The 11,699-nt window shown below is 43.2% G+C and overlaps 1 protein-coding gene across 1 annotated transcript in view; it reads left to right on the top strand.

The window, feature by feature from the left end:
* Window positions 1–296: 296 nt before the first annotated feature.
* KIF5B (kinesin family member 5B) overlaps window positions 297–11,699 on the top strand; it is a 46,543-nt gene continuing 35,140 nt past the window's right edge. The window contains exons 1-2 of the mRNA XM_082619791.1: window positions 297–425; window positions 7,001–7,088. Coding sequence (XP_082475917.1) covers window positions 300–425; window positions 7,001–7,088 — 214 coding nt within the window. The 5' untranslated portion in view covers window positions 297–299. The remainder of the gene's footprint in view (window positions 426–7,000; window positions 7,089–11,699) is intronic.

Here is an 11,699-nt window from a genome sequence, read left to right as displayed (position 1 = left end):
CGGTCTCCGGGATCCCCTAGCCCCGCAACCTGCCCCGCCGGCGAAAGAGAAGCTGAGGAGCCGCCGCCGCCGCCCGGCGCCGCCGCCATGGCTGCCATGATGGGTCGGAAGTGAGCCTGCGGGCGACGGTGCCGGCACTGGCGCTGCAGCCCCGGTCCCGGCCGGTCCGCCGGGGAAGCGCGACGCCGCGGACCGCGGGCCCTCGGCCTTCGCGACCCCAGCCCTTCGGCTCGGCCCGTTTCCTCCAAGACTGAGCGGCGGGGAGTGGCTCCCGGCCTCCGGCCCCGGCAGCCAGGAAGATGGCGGACCCGGCCGAGTGCAACATCAAAGTGATGTGTCGCTTCAGACCGCTGAACGAGTCCGAGGTGAACCGCGGCGATAAGTTCATCGCCAAGTTTCAGGGAGAAGACACGATCATGATCGCGGTGAGTGCCCCCGGCCCCCTCCTTCGAACCCGGCCGCTCCGGGAGTTCAGGGAAGCGGGGAGCGAGCGTTGGGGGCCCCGATGGCCCCGGGGAGGGGCGCGGCGCCTCCTCGGGTGCTCCTGGGTCGCCCCGCCCTGGTCTGCGGCGCAGGCGACGGGAAGCACCCGCCCTGGGTCCGCGGCCCTCCCGCACCTGGGGCGCGCGCGGGAGGGGCGGGGCGGGGCGCGGGTTGCGGGCACCGGGGCCGGCTTGCGTGCGCGTGCGGGTCCTGGTGCAGGTGCTGTCGGGGGGTCGCGCCGCCGCCTCTCCCCGACTTCGCATTCGGGCGCGTTGAGCTCTGAGACCTGCCCTCCATACCTTAAAATAGTCACAATGCGTGGTCTCGGGGAAAGCCGTATGCGTTAGACTGCATCGTCTCCCCTGCGGGGAAAGGGAAACTGCACCAAGCGCAGTTGGACCAGTGCCCTCGGTGGTCGCCCAGCCCGCCTTCGGGTTTACAGTTACACACGGCGAACGGGGAGGGCTGCGAAAAGAAGTAGGTGTCTTTTGAACTCGGAGCGCTCGACTTCGTTTCGTCTTGCATCGGATCTGGCCGACTCACTCTGGGTTATAAATGAGTCTCACTCTCACTGGGTCTTACGGGGTAACGGTATGGGAAAGAGTGTTAACTCTTGTGTGTGTATATCAAAGTAGTATAACAGCAGTCTTTTTGAGAAAAAGGTAAAATTGGACCAGTAAACTAGGTTTCTTGTTAGTGTCAGCTTCCTACGTCTACGGTGAGGAGGTACCTTGAACTTGATAATGCCGAGGATGGTGAGATGCTGTCCTTCGTAGTATAAACCATGGCATGACTAGAGTTGGTGGACCATTGTCAACCTCTGAGAGACCAGAAAGTAAGGTGGGGTTGGTGTTTGTTTTTTTCGTTTTTGTTTTTTTTTTGAGGTCTGATCTCTGGTATTGAAAGGTCTCTGAAAATAACATCCCCAGCTCAAGGAGATTAAAATGGGTGGCAGGATACTGCCCACAGAACGGTGAACTGTGACTGGAAATGAAAGTCATCTTTCTTGGTGATGTCATTTGACAGAACTTGCTTCTACATGGCTGTCATGCTACCCAGTGTTAACGTTGACTTTTTCTCTAGTGGTATTCCACATTTGGCATATGTTTGGATAGCTTAATTCGGAAACCGGACAAAGGGATCACAAGTGATGGAACATTGAAGATGAAAAGCATTGGCATGTAAGACAGAACTCAAGTTCTTTAGAGTTTTTATGTGAACGTTTCCAAAGTTCAGCTCTAGAATATGAATGTCATAGCTCCACGTGGCTCAGGAGGATTTTGGCAAACAAGTCATTAGGTTCCTGACAACTGCCAGCTACTACTGTGTGAGGACTGTCAGGCTGGTTCTTTGTTAACAAGTCCACAGAAAAACTCAGGCTATAAATGACATCATGGTGAGGCCAAGAAGTTAAGCATGAAAATAGTCATCCTTTTCCTTTAGGGTGATATATTGTACGCGCGTGGAATCAGAGGACGCTTGCAAGGCCTGGGTTGTTAGTTGGCAAACACTAGTAGGCTGCTAGTTTCTCACAGAGTTTTTATGATTATTCAGCCTCCCAGCAGTGGTTGAACATCAAAGCTGTCTTCCTTTCACATTTGTAGTAAGAATGTCTTATTTCTTCAGTTTTTTTTGTGTGCGTATTTACACAAATCTATAAGTATTATCAAGATTTATGTGTTGGAATGATAGAATTTAGGATTCACAAAATGTTTTATGATTAGGTTAGAAGGCCACCTTCTAACGCAGGCCAAATGTGACATAAGATACGAGGAAAGAGTTAAAAGAATATAAACAATTACCACAGGAAGCATAACGTTTATTTTAGGTTGTTTCCTTTTAATTTCTTTACTTAGGTTTCCTTAACATTTAAATAAATTTAAATGATAATATTAGAAATCATGGGTGAATGATTTGAGTTGTGAATCAGTAACGAACAGTTAATTGGTAAGCATTTTAGTCGTTTGTTTTTGTTTTTTGTTTAAGTATAAGCAAAAATACATTACAACTGAGTGTGATACAGCTTTAGAAAGTGTAAGGCAACATGTTTAATTCATTATTTTCTGAAACCAGTGTTTTGCATATAGTAAGTCATTAATTACTCTGAGGTCTTTATTTTTCCCAATTTTTTAAAGTGCTTTATTTTATCTTTTTAAAAAGTTGTCTGGGAATTTATAAGGGCAGCTAGGAGGAGTGGAATTAGAAAATCTCTAGGTAAAAGTCATCTCGTGGTTTGTTTTGTTCATTTTACTGGATCCTGATCCTGATTCAAAGTAAATAGTTTAAGAAGGAATTGCTGCAGTGCAGCATTTAAAATTAAATTATCTTAAACAGTTTTACAACACTTTGTACACAGCTTTCTGGTTAAATCAAAATTTAAAAAATAAGTATTTTAGTTTACAGTGTTAATTGTACGTGTAATCAGTGCTCACGTAGAAGATAATTTTTTAGGATTCTGATTTTCCTATAAATTCAGTTTCCAATATTTTGTCCAAACTTTTTTCCTGTTACTCATATAATCAGTGATTTTAATGTAATGTGGCCCCATGGCAATGTAATATGTAGTGTTTCTCTGTGCTTTACAGCCTTTGTACAGATTTTTTTTTTGTAATTAAGTGCTCAGTGAAGTGCTGTAAATATCACATATTGAATGAAATAAATGCATATTTTTTGAACAACTTTGAATGATACAGATAGAACTATTTGCTTTAGATATGCAAACTTCTTATCACAAAAACTGGGGGACCAGGGCAACACCTGGTTATATAGTTCAAAGGAGCCTGCTGAAAGCACCAAATAAAAAAATCAATAGAAAAAGTTATTCCCACATTTATTTATGCATCGTGAAAGTGGAACATGCATATTTGCATCGTTAAGCATCTTTACTAATAATCATCATTCCTTACGTGGTATACTGTAGAGGACAGAACCCAAAACAGGCTGTTGTAGTTCATTGAAGTTAGACCCAGTTCCTTACCTGTAGCACAACACGATTTCCCCTTTCAAATGTATGATGATTTGGTGTTTAATCCTGATTACCTTAAATACGAAAATTAAATAGAAGGAGCCATCATAATATACCTTTACAATTGTGGAATGTTCACCCATAATTTATCTAAGGAATCTAACTAAGGAAAATCTAATATGATGTAATCCCATGTGATCTGAAAATCACTATTCAGAATTCCAGAGAAAGACATATTCCTGCCAAAGGGTGTCCTTTGTAACCAAATTTGGTGTTCAGCCTGGTCCGTGGAGATTCAGATAGGAACCACTTCACTTAAGAAATCTAAGGTAAGGGCTTCCCTGGTGGCACAGTGGTTAAGAATCTGCCTGCCGATGCAGGGGACACGGGTTCGAGCCCTGGTCCGGGAAGATCCCTCATGCCGTGGAGCAGCTAATAAGCATGTGCACCAGCCACAACTACTGAGCCTGCACTCTAGAGCCCACGTGCCACAACTGTTGAAGCTGGCGCGCCTAGAGCCCGTGCTCCGCAACAAGAGAAGCCACGCAATGAGAAGCCCGCACACCACAACAAAGAGTAGACCCTGCTCGCCGCAACTAGAGGAAGACCACATGCAGCAACGAAGACCCAACACAGCCAAAAATTAAACAAACAAAATCTCCCCCCCCCAAAAAAAAATATTATTTGCCTTATTTTGGAGAGATGCAGTTGTCACACTATTACCTGTTTTTTGTTAACTTGTTTCTTGCAAGTAAAATTAAAATTAATCATGAGGGCTTCCTTGGTGGCACAGTGGTTGGGAGTCCGCCTGCCAATGCAGGGAACACGGGTTCATGCCCCCGTCCGGGAAGATCCCACATGCTGCCGAGCAGCTGGGCCCGTGAGCCATGGCCGCTGAGCCTGCGCGTCCGGAGCCTGTGCTCCGCGACAGGAGAGGCCAAAACGGTGAGAGGCCCGCGTACCACAAAAAAAAAAAAAAAAAAAAAAATTAATCTTGAGTTCTTTAACCCTAGAAGCTGTCTCCATTTCGATTTAGTTAACATTACTTGATCACTTATATTCGATCCTAGTATATAGCTGTTTAGCTTAGTATTCAAGAATCTATCCAGCCTTATCCTCTATTATTCTTTGAACCCTACTCTCTGTACTAATTAATATCATTTCTAAAATTGTTACTCATTTACAATATCTGATACCTTATAAGGTGCTAAATAAATGTTTGCTGGATAAATGAAGAGGGAAAATTACTTTATTTTTGATAGAAAAAATATTAGTGTGGTTTATTTCTGTTATTTTGACTGTACTTGTGTTTGTTTTCACAGTTGTTTATCATGAATACATCTTCAGTGAAACAATAGATTATCTTCTGTTAGCCACACCTGTAGATTTGAATGTTAATGTCTCAGAATCTTAGGAAAAGGACACTTTTATGTATGTCGTAGTCAAAGAATAATCAGACATTGAGATGCCTACATTTAATTGATGCCAAAGTGAGGTCATCTGAGTATATCCTTCAGGAATGCTTTCAGCTGCAGAGGGAAAGCAAACTAATAGTGGTTTAAATAAATAAGAGGTTATTTTTCTCACATAGGAAGTCTGGAGATGGGCCTTTAGTTTTACTTGCTGACTCTGTTACCCTCTGTCATCCTAAGTTAATGACTTTCCCTCATCGTATTTGTCGTGTTTGCAAGATGGATGTTCCAGTTCCAGACCTTCATTCCAGAAAGGAGAAAGGGTAGCTTCAGCTGTGGTGGTCCTTTTTATCAGGAAAACAAAACCCTTCTCTAAAACCTCCCAGCAGACCATCACTTCATGGTATCTAGAGCTGGGTCATGTGACACTAGTTGCAAGGAGACTCAGCTAGCAGGTGGTTAGCTTCCAGCCTGTCTGGTGGGAGGCCGGAAGGGGATGGGGAATTGGGAATGGCTTTGGACAGGCCTTTAGGGGCTGTTTGAGTCATCTTTACTGTTGTTCCAAGCTTTGGGGAGAGGAATTGTGGGGTAGAGTTTCTAAAAAGTATGGTCTTTTTCAGCTAAGACCTAGGAAGTATTCGATAATATTAAGGATTATTTCTGGGGTCGTGATTGTTTATTTTGGGGCCCAGCTCCCTTCCTTTACTTTAGAAGAGACTAGAGAGCCGTCATACACTTAACTTTCAATACCAAGAATCCCCTTGCTCCCTCTCTCATCTTTAGATGCTCACTTTCTCTCTTAGATCACTAGATTGTTCCTGCCAGCATTTAAACTTGCTCAGGTCTTGTCTATCTTAAAAAACAGCTTTCTTTGAGCCACAGCCAGATTTCTGTTCGGTTACCTCCTATTCTTTTTTCAACCTTTTCCAATCTGATCTTTGTGGTGGTTGGATACTTTGCAGTTTTGCTTTGTCCTCACAGCTGAATTTGACACAATCACTTCCTCCTTGAGAATTCTTCCTTGACTTGCATGGACATCATACTCCTGATTTTTTTCATTTCATGTCTCTGGCTCCTTCTCAGGCTATATCAGCAGTTCTCTAAGTGTGTCCCCAAAATCCTTTAAGGGGCCCACAAAATCAAAACTGTTTTCAAAATAACACTAAGATGTTACTTGCCTTTTTCACCGTGTTGACATTTGCGTTTGATTTTTGCATCCTTGCACTTCAGACTTACAACATCCTTTGGTTTCTTGAATGCTGCGAGCTCCCTTCAGCCTCAGGATCTTTCAGTTCCCAATGCCTGGGGTACTTCCCCATGCTCACCCTCCCTCACGAGTAACACTGAAGAGAATGACAGTGAGCTGGGTGCTACTTACTCTTCAGTTCTTTAACATCCCTTGTCCAGAGTGTGTCTCCGGCATTCTTCTGCCTTCCCCAGTCTCAGGTTCTCCTCTAAGTGCTCTCAGCACTTCGTTAGCACTCTGTTGCGGAAGTCGGAATTCTAGTCACTTAATCATTTGTCTGATGTCTGCCCCACTGTTACTTAGGTTCCACTAAAGCAGAGAATGAATCTGTCTTGGTCATCACTCTAGCATGGTGTCCGGCGTAATTGGCACTCCATAAATACTTATTAAGTGGATGAACGGTTGAAATGCTGTTGCAGTAAACTGAAAAGCTGAATGGAATAGTGGAAGGAGCCCTGAACCGAAAGACAGGAGATTTGGGTTTGAATTTTAATTTTGTCATTTACAACTTTTGGACCTTTCACGATTCTAATTCCTTATCTGCAAGATGATGTTAGTATTGAAAACAGGGTCTCAATATCTGCCAGAAAAGATTTGCATTAAATAAAAATTCACTCAGCAAACTGAGTGCCCACCACAGTAGTGCTAATTTCTGTGCTAGGCTCTGGAAATACAACAAAGACTAAAACAGACGTGCTTGTTTTTGTGGAGTTTATTCTAGTGGGTTTGTTCTTGGGCCCTAAGGTCCTTTCTGCAAAGATTCTGTGACATGAAGTGAGGCATAGTAGGTATCCTATTTTGAAGGTTAAATATATGATGACATCTTTAAAGGAGCTTAGAAATGTCTGTTCACCTTTAATCTGTGTAGTTGAAACCCTTGTTTCTGTTTTTCAGTCCAAGCCTTATGCATTTGACCGGGTGTTCCACTCAAACACATCTCAAGAGCAAGTGTATAATGACTGTGCAAAGAAGATTGTTAAAGGTAAATATATTTAACCTGCTGAGTTGTTCCAGCAATAAGTCAAATTTTGTTTGTGATCTCTCCTGTTCACCCAACGTTCTCTTTTTCATTTTACATTCCCTTTCCCTTTAGTTAATTGCAGAGGTTGTTTAAATAATAAAAAGGTCAAATATAGTTAGTAAACCTATTGCTCATATTCCATGAACTAATTTATATACAGTACCTATTAAAGGGTGTTATGAGAATTATAGTGTTACACACATGTCCTTGGAAGATGCGTTTCTATTAGATATTCCCAGGAGAGTTTCTAAGGTAGCAATTGTAGAAACACAGCAGCATGAGGATGAAGACAAAATTGCTAGACAAGTTTCTATAATGTATTAGGAAATGGCAGTCTGTCATTCTCCCATTCCATTGTTATTCCTTCCCCAGGGACTTACCTTGTAGTCAACTGTGAAACCCTTGAGGAATTCAGCAGGGGTTGCCAAGGATGAGAAAAGTGTACATTCCAGTTAATACTGTTAACCTATACTAAGGTATTTTTCAGGTTTATGTTTTCTAAAACCATGGAACCTTAGAGCTGAGAGGGTGGTAAGTGATTATCTGGACTTATTTCCAGTTACTGCAGAAATATCTTACATCAAAGGGATCTTATGATTAAATAGCCATTACTTCGTGAAGTGCTTTATATCACTTTTTGACAGGTCTAATTGTTAAAGAGTATTTACGAGGGGCTTCCCTGGTGGCGCAGTGGTTGAGAATCTGCCTGCTAATGCAGGGGACACGGGTTTGAGCTCTGGTCTGGGAGGATCCCACATGCCGCGGAGCAACTACGCCCGTGAGCCACAGCTACTGAGCCTGCGCGTCTGGAGCCTGTGCCCCGCAACAAGAGAGGCCGCGATAGTGAGAGGCCCGCGCACAGCAATGAAGAGTGGCCCCCGCTTGCCACAACTAGAGAAAGCCCTCGCACAGAAACGAAGACCCAACACAGCCAAAATAAATAAATTAATTAATAAACTCCTACCTCCAACATCCTTAAAAAAAAAAAAAAAAGAGTATTTACGAGATTGAGGCAACATCTGTCTTCCTATAGTGTTCACCAGCGTAGAGGGGTTGGGATTCAGTATCAAGTGGAAGGTTAGGATTAAGTAGGAGCACAGACATTTCATCTAATAACAGGAGGAAACGTAGAGTTTATGGATAGAAGTGGGTCCATTCGTGTGATGGAGGGAAAATGTACATGTCCTTTTCATATTAATTCCAGTTTGTCTCTGATATAGGGAGCGAAGTCATCACAGAGAGTGAGGATGGGAGAGGAGGTTCTAGGAAAAGGTACAGTCTTCTAGCAGTGTGGAAGTGAATGGACTAGGGAGGGCTGGCAGCATTGCCAGGCAGCATTATGAGCCCACTTGTGGTTAGCTGCCAGAGCGTTGAATTTACCCAGTTGTATTTTGCCAGGCAAGTACAAAAGAGGGAGAGAAGGGCAAGCGATGTAGTGGAGAGTGCTGCATTGTAACGGTGAACCCTGGAGTCTAAGCTGCCTGGGGGGGTGGGGGGAGGCAGAATTTAAGGGACAGTGAAAAAAGGTGGTAGGGTTAGTGTGTTATAGTCTCAGTGGAGTCAAAGGTTTTTTGGAATCAGGGTAATAGAAGGAGTAAAAGGAAGTGGATACTTGGTGTTAGGAAGGCAGTGCAGTTAGTAATGAAAGGTCTAGAGTGTGACCATGGACTTGGCATCTGAAGGAGAAAAGGATAAGATCATGGAGAAAATTAGGTTCAAGAATCTAGAGGCCAGAGTATCATCTAGTACATGGACGTCTAGTAGTGGGATCACCCACTACGTGGACATGAAACCATCAAGAATTACAACAGGTATGGAATTGGTGAGAGACAGTGGACTGGAGGGAGAATTAATGGGTGATTCTGTAAACGACTGCAAGAAAGAGGAACAGGCAGTGTCATCTTTTCTCGTAAGCATCAAATAGTTTTCCAAATGGATCTGTCATGGAATGCAATTATACTACATTCTTTGATTTTGACTTAACTTTTGTCATCAGTACAGCAAAAGATTGCTTTTTTAATAACATGAAGTTGTTGATTCATGAATTCACGGGCAGTTTAAATGTATGAATCTTTTTCACATCTGCTGCAGCCAACGTTAGACCCCAATCCACACTTAAATATTGAAGTTTTTTTCATCAGGCATAGAACCAGCATTGCATATTTTTTTCATCTGGCATCTGCACAAGCCTTCAAAGTGCAGATTCCATTTTGTTCATTTTAGCTCATAATCCTATTTTGAGTTTTGTTTTTACAGTTGTCTTACAAGGGATCTGAGTTGGCTATTAGCATGTTTTAATAAGTCTGTTATGGTGACAAAGATACTGAAGGCTTTTTTTTTAAGGTCTTTATTTAAGCACAGTGGAGTTTGGAAAGTATTACTATGAATCATTTATAAAGAACTTAATGGGCCATGGTTCTTAGCCTAATCTTCTAAAAATGGAATAAGGTTGTTGGCAGTTACTAAATCATACTTGGTATTTAACCAACTTGAGATTCTCTTACCTGTACAGTTGTCTAGTTCTTAGCTTACCAACATATCCACAAGAATATGATGAAAAGCTTGCATCCTTTTGTGAAATCATGGTGCATGACTCTGGTGTTCCCCCAAAGTACTAGTTGAGTGACCCAAACAGGAAATGAGATTAGTTCAGCCATAGCTTTTCCTCAGTGAAATTTTGGTATATTTGTCTGAGGTTCCCAGAATCTATTGACTTTTTGCTTTTTGAAAACGAGTGTAGCATTTACAAGTTAGTCATCTTCTTTTTTTTTTTTTTTTTTGCGGTACGCGGGCCTCTCATTGTTGTGGCCTCTCTTGCTGCGGAGCACAGGCTCCGGACGCGCAGGCTCAGCGGCCATGGCTCACGGGCCCAGCTGTTCCACGGCATGTGGGATCCTCCCGGACTGGGGCACGAACCCGTGTCCCCTGCATCGGCAGGCGGACTCTCAACCACTGTGCCACCAGGGAAGCCCTAGTCATCTTCTTTTACCTGCATTCGCTGTGGCTTTTGTGAAATTTTTATCCATGGGATGTAATTCTCTTACAACTAGAAACTTGGGCTCATTTAAAGCCATTCTTTGGCCATCCTACCCACCTCAACCCCAAAGCCGCTCTCAGCAGTGTTTTTTCTGTTGTTCATTTTGCAGATGGTGTTGTAGAAGATGGTAATACATCGTTTGTTGACATAATCACCTTTTCTAGGCAGTGCAGGTCTACTCACTTCTGAATATTTTAAAAACTCTCTTTAGGGCCTTACTTTTTATTTTGTTTTGTTTTTATAAGACTCAACTTATCCTGGGCTTTTACCTTTCTCATACTGTTCTAGTGATTTTTATCTCTTTTGTACATCTTCAGTTATGTAGTCTCTTAACGATAGGCTCATACCTACCTTTCTCAGAACTCTGCAGTCTGTGGTCCTGACATCTAGGGTACTTGTTTCTACTACCTTTTGTACTGTTTCATTACTATTTACAACTCTGAGATGACATCATTCTTTTTTTGAAATCTTTCTCCTTTTCTCAACATTTTGATCCCCTTTACTTTTTACCTTTTACCAGCAGATTCCTGCTTTACTGTTGGGAACCGAGTTCTGGATAGCAGTTCCCTTCTTTGCAGTATGGTTAAGAGCATAGGCTTTGGAATCAGACAAACCTAGGTTGAAGTCTAGGCTCTGCCACTTTCTAGCTTGTGACCTGTGGCAAGTTCCCCAGCCTTTCTAAGTCTCCATTTCCTCTTCTGCAAAATAACGGTACTGTGAGGATTTTAAAAGATGATTCATGAAAAAGTACTGACTCGCCCTGGACAAGACCCAAATGTGACAGAGTTACCAGTAAACACGTAGCTTTAAGGAGAGAGATGGGGGTGGGGGGCTAGGTGAGGTGTCGGGGCAGGAAAGCAGTTAAATACGTGGCGCGCTGGACTTGGGATTCTCACTGGCACACAGATCAAGTCGAAGGCCATGGTAAGGAACTGGTAGGCAGGGATTGGCAAACTGATGGGCGAGCTGGTGTTTCTTCTGAGATGTGGATTCGACGAGCAGGCTGCCGGGACTGAGGTGAGAGCAGCTCGTGTGCTCTGGACTCCTGACAGCCCACCGAGGTTGCAGTGTTTCATAAATATCTGTACAAGTATATAACTTACGTATAGGGCTGTTACCTTTTCCTTTTCGTAGATAAGTCAGATAGATTTTTTTTTGTTTTCTTTTGAGCATGCTTTATCCACTTGTATTCTCTTGAACTGTGAACCCGAGTGATGTCTACAAGTTGGTTTCCTGGTATAAAGTAATTGTCATTTATTCAATATTTGCTATATGCCAGGCATCTTACCAGGCCTCCAGGGAGTCCCCAGTTTCCCACCATAGCTTCCTGACCTGGACTGTGTGCCACTGTATCCCCTTAATTTTTCCAGGTGTAGCCTGCCATGTATTTATTTTGGTTCCTCTGTTCCTTGAGAATATAATGTAGTAGTTAAGAGCTTGTCTTTGGAACCAAGACTGTCTGGGTTTGCATCCCAGCTCTATCTTACTGGCTGTGGAACTGTAGGCCACAGTTTCTCAGTTTCCTCATCTATAAA

The sequence above is a fragment of the Mesoplodon mirus genome, assembly GCF_964341445.2.
Source record: "Mesoplodon mirus genome assembly, chromosome: 4".
Classification (NCBI taxonomy): Eukaryota; Metazoa; Chordata; class Mammalia; order Artiodactyla; family Ziphiidae; genus Mesoplodon; species Mesoplodon mirus.
Note: the sequence above shows the minus strand (reverse complement) of the source record. Positions and strands in the feature narration are given on the sequence as shown.